Source organism: Nipponia nippon, unplaced genomic scaffold, assembly GCF_047370975.1.
Source record: "Nipponia nippon isolate SJK-2023a ecotype South Korea unplaced genomic scaffold, ASM4737097v1 scaffold_7, whole genome shotgun sequence".
In the NCBI taxonomy this organism is placed as follows: domain Eukaryota; kingdom Metazoa; phylum Chordata; class Aves; order Pelecaniformes; family Threskiornithidae; genus Nipponia; species Nipponia nippon.
Genome location: NW_028262391.1, coordinates 48,989,789 through 49,003,840, shown reverse-complemented (window position 1 = coordinate 49,003,840; position 14,052 = coordinate 48,989,789). Strand labels below are relative to the sequence as shown.

Below are 14,052 nucleotides of genomic sequence, written 5' to 3'. Positions count from 1 at the left end.
GTTTCAAAAATATTTTCCCTGGCAAGACAAGCCAAGAATTTCATTTTGACATTTCATTTTGGTCAGGTATATGACAGGGCAGGATTTCCAGGCGATAAGGACCTAGAATCACTGCTGAACCAGCACCAAAGAAAACTTCAAAATAACACCCTGTAGTAAGGAGTGTCAAGGAGGCGAAGAATGGCCATGCACAGCTCTGTATGGGAAGAAAGGGACAGTCAGTGCCCAAATATTCTTTATAAAAGCATAAAGGTTTATTCCAGTCACAAATTAACTCTGGTACACATTCTCGTACATGGACCTGCTGCACGCATCAACCATGCTAATTGCATATGACTCTAAAAAGACCACAGTATTTTTTAAATAAGAAAAAACAGAACATTGTTGGGCTACTAGATAATGTAGTCGTCTTTGTCTTTTCTTACCTGAAAGTCATGGCAAACGAATCAGGCTCCTCTCTCTTTCTAATCAGAAAGGCTCCATCTCGAGGAATTCGCATCAGCATGTCTTCTGCCTCCCCCCGACTCAAGTTGCTATAGTACCAACTACAACAGTTAAAAATCAAAATGGACAAAAGGATTACAAAAGCTTGTCAAATGTCATTCAGTAAGAATAACAGGCAGCGTTATTAACAATAGAGTTTCAAACATTACAAGAAAAAATATGCATTAGATTTTCCCCATCTTGCCACCTATGACAGCAGCTTATCACAAAACATTGTAACACAGCATCTTATTTTGGATGAAAGCAACAAGAATATATCAGAACACCTTGTGTGTCTGAAATTATAAAACATAAATCTGCATTTCTTCCTGAAACAAAGGCACTGGATCCTGCTTTTAGTCTGCCATTCAGTTTTCAGTAGTTTATTCAGTTTTGACATAGTAGATTTAAGGAAAAGCCCAAACACAGACAAAAGAAAAACACCAGGCATTTGAATTCTTTTATTCAGAGCTTGATTTTCTCTTTCACTGTAGGGATGGACCTATCTTGGATCTAATGTGCCTTCACTGAAGCTGTGGCCACTTATACTGGCAGTACATCTCCACCTTATACAGAAAGGCAGGAAAGCTTAACCCTTAAACTCTACCCTCCCTTCTTACTGGCTGCCAAAGTTATCTATGGGTGGTCAGTGAATCCCAGACCCCAGGGTGGGGGAAGCAAAAAAAAAGACTTTTAAAGTCACAGATCAGTATTTCACATGCAAAGGAGATTTACTTTTTCTCACTGCAAAGAAAACAGAACAAAGGCCGGTGATTACAGTGTTCTGCCAGCAAACAAGAGCAAGCTCTGCCCAGGATCTACATCAGGCAAATACCAGCTGGAAATAAACACCAAGCTATACTACTTCCTATCAGCATGGGGTGAAGTCAGGCTAACCAACTCTGACAGGGGTGAGATGGAGGGCGGGATTAGGAAAACATAACTGTTTGGGCTCACTGCCCCAGTAACAGAGTTTCCAGATGGCACAGACCACGACCACTTAGTTGCCAGACCACAGCCAACTACTAAATACCTAATCCAACCCACTGGGTGTTGTAAAACACTGAGCAGAGAACGAAGGAATTGGCACGCTTCCACAGCATTACAGTTCTCACTGATTTTCCTAGTTGCTGCTAGTAAATCGCTTTCCCAGTGACTGCTCTCTGTTGTACGAGGTTCTCAAAAAGCCAGTGATCCTACTATCATCTTTCAGGGAAGGCTATTCCTATGACATCCAAGGAAAAGCAACACCCAGGTGTGCTCCTGAATCCAGGGAATTTTCTATGCAAAAATCCAAGACCATCTAAAACGATGCAAAGGACACTGACATAACAACCCTGGTGCTTGCCTTCTGCTGTACGTACTCTTTAGTTTCATGAGGGCTGGGATTTGGCACAGCATCAGTCAGACGCAGCTCAAATTCAGCACATCGCAAGTGAGCCTCCTTGTAGTGTTGAATGAGATCATAGATGCTATCAAAAGTGAGGTTGTCCGTCAGGTAGTATTTCACAGTGTCCCCATCACTGTAAGAACGGATCCGGCAGTGCTGGACTCTACCTGACCTCCTGAAGAAATGAAGAGGGGCATAAGGAAAAGAAAGGGTTTATAACACGTTTTCTTCTTTTGAAGCGTTTCCTCACCTGTTCCTGGTCAACTACTTGGTGAGCTTGCGAAGAGGCAAGAAATCTGTATCATCTCGTAAAACAACCAAAGTAAGAACAGCAATAAAAATCCTGACAAGTAAGATTACAGGACCGAAAATAATAATTTTCAACCCACAATGGTTTAAAATCTGGCATACACTTACTCCCTGCAAAATTTGCTCTGGCAGCTCTCTGGGTCAGAAATCCATCTGATACACTATTCCTCATAATGTCCCAACCAGAAGAAAAAAAAAAAAGAAAACAGACTACCAAAAAACCAACAAAACCACCCCTGAAAATTCTTTATTATTTTCCCTCTAGAGGATCCTTTCATTAAAAAGATGAATCTATGCTAATAAAGGTACACCCATGAGACTACCTTTTCAGTGTAGATTTCAGTAAATCTATTCAGTAAATAAATTCAGTAATTTATCCCTAAATTAAAAGATCAAATTTTTGCCCACTCATTGAGGAAATAACAAATCCTATATCCTGCCAGAGCGCTATAAAAGGGAGGTGGGGATCAAACCAAGCCAGTCAGTCCTCTCTTGACAACTGTAACACTTCAAATAAAGCCTACTCTGCCAAAATGCACTATGCTACACTGAATTTTAATTTAGAAAGTAGTCTTTCACAATCCCATCAATAACATTCTAGTAATTATAGCAACTCCTTATTCCTATTTCCTCTCAGCTATAAATGAACACTTGAAAAATACACATATTTTTGTGCAATGCCATAAAACAAACAAAACCCACATAAAATGTTTATGACAATCCCCATACCAGAATGACAAGGTGCAATCATTAGGGAAAGCCTCACTTTCCCTAACTAGGAACGTCCCATCCTTGCCACCCATTTCAGCACAATATTCCTGGAGCAGTTTCTCAGCAGTTGTTCTCCCCTCTTTCATCTTCCCATGGAACCATTTCTCTTTTAAGTGCAGTTCAGTACGTTTCACCTCCTAGACCAGAAAATAAGAATTTTTATAGTGCATTTCTAATTTTATGATTTTGAAGCAAAGTACTTGTTATTGATATAACAATCTACTATTTCAGGATTTCACCTCTTCCTAGCCCTGAACCATCCTTTCACAAACAAGCCAATCCCCTTTATAGTCACCCTCCCCAGTCAAGCCATTTCTTTGGAGTAGTGATCAACTTCAGCCTTATTCAAATATGTAATCAGCAGAAAGTAAAAGAATGCAGCAATGCAAACAGCGATTTATATTTTCAAGGCAAAACACCCTACTGCTAATTCACAGAGTTTCTAATCAGCTTTTTCCAGGATTCATCTGTGTTATTCCTTACACATTAACTATTTTACTGGCATTAACATCTAGGTGAACGGGTAAAAAGTTCTGCATGTGCAGAGAGATCTCTGAAGCATGCACATACATGTTAGCAACGAAAGAGCATGCATGGAAACCCGAAAGGTCAGAACAAGAAACCACGATGAACACCACTGCTACTGCAGCCCTTACTGAGCCTCATGTTTCTGCTTTACCATGCACAACAGCCAAGTAATACCTGCTTGCCTGTGACAAACACTTCGCAAATGTGAAATGAACAACATGCATTATGTAAGAGGTGTGCTGTTACTAACACAACAAACCTTAGCTCATCATACTGTCTCGTTTGAGAATAGCAATAATACTTAGCCAAAGGCATATAAAGACTTTGATTGTCAGCGCACGCATCAGCATTAGCATTTAAGTACTAAAATTATGTTTCATTGTCTTTCTACTCCTCTTTGCAAGTCCTCAATTAGCCAAGGGAGAAAGTCATTTTATTAAAAATACAGTTAAGTGGAATACCTTGGCAAAGACCCTTTTTAAAATTTTCTATCTCCAGATACACTTGTTATCTGACACAGATCCTCTACAATTTCAACATCAGCATAAAAAAAAAACCACATCTGTAGGCACTGAAATAATCGGAGAGAATAAAAAAAATGTGCTTAAACAACAAAACATAACCATCACCTTTGATGAATCTTCATCAGCATTCTGTTCTATATCATCACTGAATGAAAGCTTTTCATCAGCAATAGCACAGTAGTGCCGAGTCCATTTCTAAAAGTTGAGAGATATTAAAACCATTAACAAGACAGAGGGAAACTCACTAACCACAATTTCAAAACAAGGTGTAACAATAAACAAAATATCTTTTTCCCCTCATTCACATCTGTTCAAGTGACAATGTTACTTACACAAATATTGAGAAAATTCATGTGAATTTCCAGTATTACACAACCTAGTAACAAGCTGTAGCAAATGCCACATAACCGATACCTGTTCTATTGTGTCCCACATGTAAAGTTCTCCTTGTTGCTTTTTTTCTTCTTTCTTGTCTTCCAAGTTCACATCAATGTCTCCCTTTGGCCCCAGTTTTTTGTGCTTAAAAACAAAAAAAAAAAACCCCAACATTCATACACTCACATAGAATCATGTACAAAATTGGTCATAATAGTTCAGCATACTCAGTATTACTGGAAGCATTTCCCTCCATTGCACAGTATTCTCTGTCATTACCATAACAACAGCTGTTCCACAAGGCTTATGCAACAGGGCTGGAATTTCTTTCTTTAAAATTTAAATCTCATAATAAAGGTTAAAAATTTAGTAGAGTTATCATTCAAGCAATGAAGAAACAACTAGTTTGATAAGAGCTCACCGTTCTTTAGAGGACAGAAAACATAAAAGTAACACATACCAAGAAATAAGGATAAACCAAGAATCCCTCTGCAGAGAGCAGGACATAAGCAACAAAAAAAACCAAAACCAAAACAAAAAGATAAGGAATTAAAAGGAATGGGGAACTCACTCTTCTACAAGAAAAATGAGCAGAAGGGGAATCTTTTATGAAAAGAGGGGATAAGTTCTACTTTCTTGAGAGTGTTCACAAAAAACAGTGGCTCAAGGAGCTAAGGGTAACATCAAATATTTCACTGCAGTTAATGATGGGATTAATCATCTCATATCTAGTAGTTCTCAACTACATTCAGTTCTGCATAGCCTACTGTAGGTAGATTTCAATTTGACAGGCTTATCTGAAAAAAATCCCACAGGCCCCTAAAGTAGGAGTTGCCTCTGACTGTTTACTGACAACATTTTCCAAACAAAAGCCAAATAACACAACTAGCTTGCTGGCAGGTGCTGATCTATTTAAAGACTCTTTAAGGCTCTTTTAGACAGGACAGAGTGATATGGATGTTCTCTTGTGCAGGCTCACAGTAGTTTGTAATTCCCTTTAAATCTGATCTGTCACATTATTATTCATGTGCCTATGCAACTCCCCTCTATGCTCTGCAAGGTAACAACAGACAGATTGGAGGGGAAAAAAACAACCCTGAAACTTAAGCACGGAACTTTTGCACCTAATAGTGGGGTGCTGTTATTTCCAGTCTTACATTCAAGAGCTGTATGCTTATATCTATCTGCCCTTAATTCCTCTGTTCAGAAGTTTAATACATAGGATGCGGTACTGTTACAAGAGCTAGAAAACTGAAGCATGGACAAAAGTAATTATTATTTTACTAAAGAGATCATGAGCAGCCCTCAGATTCTCCACCTAATTTTGCCTTTTGAAAAGTGCTACTGCAGTTTCAATCTGAGAAGTCTTCTTTCGGTTATCTGTGTTGTTGCACAACAGTACCGAGCAAAGCATCTGTATTGCCCAGAAGGTAAGGCACTCTGACAGTGACAGCCCTCTAACAGGAGCACCTCCATGTTTCACAAGCGGCTTACTAAATTGTGTTATGTAAATCACACTGAGTTAGTAAACACCCATCAATTTTTGCAGTTTGCAAGCAATCCTGACAACTCAAGTGTGCAGCCTGCAAGTACTTTGGGTTTCACTTGAATGAGAGGCATTTTTGGGGAAAAAAGTTAATTACACTAATCTAACTTTCTATTCAAGAACATACTTTTATCATTTTTAAGCAGGCCACACTGTGTAAGAAGTCTATGATGAGCATCTGCAGCAGTGAACCCTTGCTGAAATTTAGCAGCGACATTTCAGGAGCTGGAAGACCTTTAGAAAAGAACTGACATTAGACCTGGCACTGGAACTAGCAACACTTATTGCAAATAAAACCAACAGCAAGCACTTTAATATGTAGTGTTACAGAACTCCATACAATATTGCAAAATGTTATTAGTACACACTTCAAGCATGGGGTTTCTTGTCTGTCAAACAGAAACTAACAGCTAGGCTGTGAAGCCAGAATTAGTATTCCGGGCTCCTGCTCTTGTTTTTATGTTTTATCTACCAGCACACAAAGCAAGCCTACCTTGATGATGATTTTTTCTTTCAGCTGGGTTGGTGATGGTAGCTGATCTGCACTGGCTTCAATAGGCTTCATTAAAAGCTGATCCCCAAATACCTCCTTGAACACTTTGGCCATGTGTCGCTGCTGCTCCACACTACAGTGCTCTTCAATTGACAGAATGACTGGGTACCTTTGATGGAGAAAACAAAGGTGAGTGAAGACAATTTCTTTTTCCTACAACTGGCAAGGCAAGGAAAACAGCACCCTCCCTCACCCCCCCAGATCAAATAAAATATTTAAAGCAAACAGGAAGACAAAAGAAATAGACACACAACAGATAATAACAGATGCGCAATCATAGAATCATTAAGGTCAGAGCTTTGTCTAGCCAAGATTTGAATATCTGCAAGGACAAAGATTCTGTCCAAGCTCTTTGGGCGCAGTTTCAGTGCTAAAGCACCATTATGTGAAAATTTGTTTCTCCTCAAAATTTTGTCTGTTTTCCTTCACATGCACTCCGAGAAAAGTCTGGCTCCATCTTCTCTATAATCATCCACTAGGTAGTGGAAGACAGCAACCAGACTCCCTCATTAACATCTTCTTGAAGCTAAACAAACTTAGTTCTGCGAGCTTCCCCTTGGATATGATGTGCTCCAGCCCCAATATTGAAAACTGAGGCAGAGAAAGCATTGAGTACTTCAGCCTTCTCCAGTCACTGCGGCTCTTGTCCAACTCAGCAGCAGGCTCACATTTTTCTTCATTTTCCTTTTGTTGCAATTGTACCTGTAGAAGTCTTTCTTGCTGTCCTTCACATCCCTCACCAATTTTATCTGTGGATGAGCTTTGGCTTTTCTAATTTTGTCCCTGCATATGCAGGAAATACTTCGATATTCCTTCTGGGTAGCCCATCCCTTAATGCAAGTAGGGAAAGCACCACACTGCATTCACAGTACTGATGGTCTGAAACCACAACGCATCATGTATTATGGTTGTTATTAACACAACATGCCTGTGCAGACGCTGTCCCATATGAGAAAAATAACACTTCTCCTATATGTCCAGTTGGTAAAGTGGAAAAATAGGACACTGACAGCCCTATCTCTTTCCCAGTTTTGGGGCAATATTTTTCATGTTAAGGACACCTCAGCACAAGTTATAGAAGAGCAGAGACGCAGATTTAAACCCGTGTTATCAGTTCAGAAGGCATGCTATGAATTCTGCATCTTCTCAGCTAAGACCTTCCCTACAACATGAACATCACCTGATAGATATGTTGCTTGTTACTTGTAGATTTTTTTTTTTTTAATTTAAGACATACTATTCAGCATTTGCAGTTTCACATTTCAATTTAATAAAAGAAGACTCAAGCAAGGAGATGGGAATCACTTTAGGGTACTCACTATCTTCCTTAGCAGCAAATTGTTATGTAATGGGACTCTTCCTCAAAACTGAGTCTATGGCCCACATTCAGCAATAATGAAGACTACGAGAATGGCATTGTTCGCCTATTACTCTTTGCTCTAGGTTGCAGAGAAAAGAAGTTCAGGAAGGGCTAAGGATATGAAAACAGGCTTAATGAAAATAAATCAAAGCTTACTCAGATGCAACAAAAGCATGATCTTTGATTGCCTGTACTACGTCATCAAATTTGATCTTTGTTGTCCGTGTCCATCCGTGGTAAATGATGGGTTTCCCATCAGGACCATCCCAGCAATCCACTAGGAAAGACAAGCAGTGGAAGAAGGAAGAGACCAAGCAGTTACTGAAATAACTCTAGTAGAAAGAATACATCCAAATCTTCAGTGTTCCACATATTGCGTCATAGACTTTAATGTTCTAATAAAATATTCTATTAGATGAATTTGTATCTCTCACAGAGGAAATTAAGTTCACTTAAGTAACAGCAATACAAATAAAATACAATATAAATTTTCCCAAAGCATTATCATGTGGAAATCCAGAAATAAGGAATTCCAGCAGCTATATTGTCAGTCTACTAGTTTAAACCAATCTTCCAGGAATAAATACACCCCAACAAGTGGCAAGTTGACAGCTTATCTATTTTGTTGATTTTAACCCGGGAACTCATAATTTGAGATACATTTTGCATTAGCCAAATTGAACAGGCAGTAACAACTAGTTTTATGAAATAACTGGTGAAATAACATGAAATTAAAGTCAAACTTTTCAATAAGGTACACAAGCACAGGGATGAAGGTGCATACACAGTTAGTGGAGAACAAATGCACAAAGACATCAACTGATTTACAAGCAAGTTAAATGGGATGACAAATGGCACCAAATTACAAAAATCTATGTGCCTTAGGCTTGTCTGTATTACAATGAAGGAAAATAAACTATTTATCTATGCTACACAAGTAATTCCAGTTTAAATCCTATGCTTTCATACAGTAGATCCAAGATTGAATTTTTGGTGTACAGTGAGATGAGATTTAGAAAGGCCTTCTTAAAATTCCAAGGGAACAAGAATCGGAGCAAGTGAACAGGGCAACAGTGAAGCAGAAGAAAAACAATTTAGGGAATCGGTGTTTTTTATATGACTAACTTCAACTTCGGAAAACAAACTAGTTCTTGATTTCAGTTCTTTTTTCTTTCTTGGTAAACAGGGGAAACTCTACTTATATGGACAGCGTGTTACAAACAACTCCACAAACTCTTTACTCACACTCAATACATCGACATCCCATTCTTAGGCACCTGATGTAAGCTTCTGTGGAGGATTCACTTCGAAGCTGGTCTCCTGTCAGATATCTAAGGAGTAAAAGGAAATTGTAAAAGACAGGCAGCCAATTTCAACCATTTCCCACTCACTCACTGGGCAACATTTTTCCTCCTGTCATGGAGAATGTATATTGATTTTTTTTATTATTATTTTTCTTACTTGCGATGGAAGAACTAGACTCTGCTGAACATGATGCTATCAAATTTTTGAATGGACCAAATTATAGGAGGTTAAAGGCTCAATCTAAACATCAACCAACTCTAACTGACACGATTCTGGAGAGCAAATTATGCGCTTTGAAACACACCTAAACCTCATCACGCTGAGGCATAATCATGTTGGAGGAATGTGGAGGGTATTTAGTGATACCACACCCTACACTTCAAAATATACCTATAAGCTATATCAATATCCACTTTATTTCATTCCCTGCAATATTTCATTTGTTCATGTCTCCTCCCTCTCTTTACACCTTCTTTCTTTTCATTACAATGCTAGGTGAGCAAATCCCCTTCATCTGAAGACAGTTCAAACTCATCATGACACAGGTTTGTACTTGAGCTAAAGAGTTTGCACACCACAGATTGTCAAGGAAAAGGGCTGGATACCTTAGACACAAACTACAGAAATCAGCAGCTAAGTTACTAAGTATAAAATTCTAAAAACAGTAATGACAAAAATACAGTCCCCAGGCCTTCAAAGTTCTGCCTGTAAAATAAACTCAAAATAACACAGAAGAGCATGGGTAGCAAATTGCACTCTTCCTCTGCCTCAGGCACCTCTGTCTGCTCTAATCCTTGTCATCCAGGCAAAGTCCATGAATAGCCAAGTCCTGAGCAGTAGATGTGCTAATTTAAGGTCTCCGTATTCCTTTCCTGCTCAGGACCAAATCTTTTCCACTTTGTGACACTGTAAACCGTCAGAGTATCTATCAATAGCGCACATCACTGCCTCCTTTCCCAAGGAAACAAATCCACTGCCCTTCAGATCACACTAATGGTATGGGATTTTCCCACATGACAAGTGGGGTCCTTATGGCATTTTTATGTTCAGGTACAATTAGTGCTGACACTAGCTGAACGAGGCTGTTGGTGCTTGGAAAAAATGGAAGCTCCTTTAAGAACTTTAATTTCTGAAAGCAGAGAGGCTGGAACAGTTTCAGCTCAAGACTTCTTTTTATTTTTGTAACAGGATTCAAGGTTTGGGTTTTCTGGCAGCGGAGCTCAGTTATATCTCAAAACCTCTAAGATCTTAAGAGAAGGGGGGAAAAGGAGTCCCACAGACTGTATTTGCACATCTCCATCAAACTTTAGGAAGGTTTCACACATCCACACAGTATAGTTCTGGCATAATTTACAAGTATTACCTTCTCCTAACATGTGCTAGGTCTGTTTGAACAGGGATAGACAATGGGACATTTTGGTAACTTACGTGTTATGAGAGGAAGAAATCCAGTAGTGGGACAAAGGATTATTCATGTCCTGTGCATCTATTGAATCATATTTCTCATCCCAAATACTGTTTTCTTTTGCAAAAAGGTAAGTGAGGAACTACAATACAAAGAGAGAGACTGGATTTAAATGTTTTTACCGTACAAGACTAAAAGAAACCCAGCAATGTAGCAAGAGAAGCCTAGAGGATCTGCCATCCAATTAAAAAACTAGGAACTAGCAAAGAAAGAAAAAAAAGTCCACAAGGAACTATTAGAAAGTATCATTATCTTACCTCATCAACAAAGAGGAAGGGTTCAGCAGTTTCTCTCATAGTGTCATCGATAAACTTTGTCATTCGTTCTCGGACTTTACTCAGATCTTGTGCCCAAGATTCCTTCAGATAACAATAATACAGTAAAAAAAAAAACTTTAGAAGTGGTGTTATGCTATATAAAATCAAATAAGGAAAAGAGAGACCTACAGATATGATTTAATTCTCTCTCAACTGGCTAGTTTACTGCCAATGTGTTTTATTGCACCCACATATCTTAAGAGTTTCCTCTATGATGTCTAAGGGCGACAAAGATCTCCATCTAAGTACCTTTATATAGACTGGAGGCCCACAAGACACATACTACATATGTACACATATGCATGCACACACACAGGAAAAAAGCTGGCCTCCTTGAAGGATATACCTTAACTATAATCCCTCTCATTTCTAAGTGCGATCTGAACGTCCTTTTAACACAGTGAAATAGGGAGAAAAAGAAAGTAGCAAGCTTATACAGGAAGTGTAGGTCTCACTTTTCAATTATATTTGCAAACGTGGAGCTTAGCAGCGCCTAGCAAATATCGCAGAATTTTTTCCCATATTGTCTGTGCTAAATAATATTATAGAAGTGATGAAGACACGATACCAATCCCTGCCTCCACCCTTATCTGCTTGCTGGTATGGGACATCAAACTAGATCCATTCTATACAAAATTACCTTTGACTCGAATGCAGGCAGTCAGCTCAGCTTTTTACGTAAGAGCTGCTAAAATGGGGCCATGGCCAAGGCATTGCCCTAGATGCACCTAGCTGTAACAGCTGTAAGTAGGCCAGGCTGTCATCTTTGACATACATCCAGTGTTTATTTCTAAGCTTGTCTGTTTATCTATATGACTAAATGGAGAGCTGTTAAAACCTTATTTACTTTGTCCACCCTCTCACCCTCTGGTGCACCTTCAGAGTCTTTATATAGATGAAAAACAATAGTTCTTGTCAACTTCAACGGCAACAAATAAGGAGAAATCTTTCCAAGGCCTAGTATCCCAGCTGACATCAATCATATTCTACGACACATCACCTTTCTTTTTAATGAGCACAGAATTCTGTGAGACAACCTCAAGAAAAAGAACTCAAAATTTCTGCAACCTTCCCACCTGCTGCTCATGTAGCAGGAATCTCTGAAAGTCATGGAGATGAACTGCTGAAGCATCTGGACGGTCAGTATTTCTTAAAAAAAAAAAAAAAAAAAAAAAGGGAAAATGAAGCTAAAGAGTTAACAAAGCAAGTGTCATCAGATGTTAGAGCAGAAAGTGACATGGATTTGTATCTTGGATTTACAGTATAAATGTGCTGCCGCCACCAAGAAACTTCTTATAACTTCAGTGGAGTTTAGATTAGGCTTGTAATAGTGTATGATCTAACTGCTGTATTTTGAGCCTTTAAATAAAGCCTCCTGGATTCCTGATGTATTTTTGATAATGATTCACTGGGAAGAGTACCAAATCTCTGCTCATTGCTTTGTAGCAAATGAGCAGCATTTGCTTGACAGGGGTGGTGTTAAGCTTAGTTGAGGCATACGGAGACACTGTTTGTTCTTTTAAATTATCATAGACCCACACTTCCACAAATAACTCCTTCCGTGTAATACTCAGATGATCTACTGTGATAGATCAAAACCTCCTGAAAAAGGAGGCAAGATGCAGCTGCACCAAGAAAAAGCAGCACAACTGCCTTCTCTTTTGCAGGACACAAATGCCACATCATCTGGTACCAATAAGGTATTTATAACCCACCCATCATTGACAAATCTGTGCTTTTAAGCAGTCTCGCAAAGTTTAATTCATATGACGTGGCCAAGGGCTAAGGAAATACACAATACACTCAGAGGAAACTTTTTAAGTAACTTCCTTAATCCGTTAGCGTAATACTCAAAACCAAGATAAACTGGTTTAATTCACAGTCAAAACGTTAGCAATGCCTGTGACCTCCCTTTTCATGCTGTACACATCTTGCTTAAATTTTCAAGACCACCAAGTGAAAGATGCAGAAACTGTTACTATCAGCATTCTGCTCAAGTCTAGGCAAAGCCTGTGCAGCACACCACTCTCCAGACTGAAGTTAAAATTTCTCCACCAAATTGTCCTTCAATAGTTCTGTTCAGCTTAGTAAAATCAGAGGATAGGCAAATTTGCTTGTTCAAGTCCACACCATTTTGGTAGTCAGAAGGTAAAAAACATCTATCAAATTATATTCAGGACTTATTTCCATGATAAATTCACCATTCTGAATGCAAAAAGGTGTATAATTTCTTTTCACTTACTAAAGCATCAGAACAACAACAACAAAAAAAAAAAACAGTGATGCAATTAAAAAACAATCCTGCAGCACTACAACCATATGGAAATGTGGAAAAAATAATACAAATGAAGAGTCTCACCCAAGAATGAACACAGAGGAATCCTTTTTGAATTCATCAAGAATCTTAAAACAAAAAAAAAAACAAAAACACAAAAAAGATAAATAATAAAATAATATGCAATTTTGTATCTAATTCCATCTAATAACGCCCATTGGTTTGGGAAGGGGCAATATTTCTGCTCTAGAGAAGCTGCATACAAGTTGGCTAGACACATTTTGAATTAAACACGTAAGAAAAAAAAACATACTGCCAAGGCTGGCAACTGCGCTTCAGGCCTTTCAGTGTGAACACACACAATTTTCAGGCAAAAAAATTGCTATTGATAAGGCACCTTATATGCAAAATCAGTCAAGTTTCTGGAGAGGTTTTATTGTTTGATAACCCAGAAAAACTGGAATTACATATCATCCATCACATTTATTCATGTGAATATAAAACCTAAATTGCTTCCAGCATAGTTACAGATCACAGGAAACTTATCAACTGACCCAAAGCAGTTGTTGAGCAAACTGAGGAGTTTCTTTGAAATGATTCACAAGGGGCGATAACAAGAGTTTAAGGAAGTCAGATAGCCTCCTTATTCTGTGTTTTACTCTTCAACTTTCTGCTCAAGCTAATTACCTAGACTTTCATGGCCAAAAAACTAAAACCCTGTCAGTAAATGGAGATTTTTTTATTACTTCACAATGATTTCAGCATCCCTTTTAAACAGCACAAGAAAGCTCTATTGCTAAAAGAAACAGCACTGACTTTCACTATCGAAGCTTCTATTTTAGCAACTGCAA

General features: G+C 38.5%; 1 protein-coding gene across 2 annotated transcripts in view; it reads right to left on the bottom strand.

The window, feature by feature from the left end:
• Positions 1 to 14,052, bottom strand: part of PLCG2 (phospholipase C gamma 2) — a 66,858-nt gene that overhangs the window by 21,544 nt on the left and 31,262 nt on the right. For both annotated transcript variants that reach the window (XM_087739290.1, XM_087739291.1), the window contains 12 exons: positions 13,286 to 13,329; positions 12,003 to 12,075; positions 10,867 to 10,968; positions 10,573 to 10,691; positions 9,085 to 9,170; positions 7,996 to 8,116; positions 6,420 to 6,588; positions 4,420 to 4,524; positions 4,111 to 4,200; positions 2,912 to 3,090; positions 1,848 to 2,048; positions 426 to 545 (listed from right to left, as the gene is read on the bottom strand). In XM_087739290.1, coding sequence (XP_087595416.1) covers positions 426 to 545; positions 1,848 to 2,048; positions 2,912 to 3,090; positions 4,111 to 4,200; positions 4,420 to 4,524; positions 6,420 to 6,588; positions 7,996 to 8,116; positions 9,085 to 9,170; positions 10,573 to 10,691; positions 10,867 to 10,968; positions 12,003 to 12,075; positions 13,286 to 13,329 — 1,409 coding nt within the window. The remainder of the gene's footprint in view (positions 1 to 425; positions 546 to 1,847; positions 2,049 to 2,911; positions 3,091 to 4,110; positions 4,201 to 4,419; positions 4,525 to 6,419; positions 6,589 to 7,995; positions 8,117 to 9,084; positions 9,171 to 10,572; positions 10,692 to 10,866; positions 10,969 to 12,002; positions 12,076 to 13,285; positions 13,330 to 14,052) is intronic.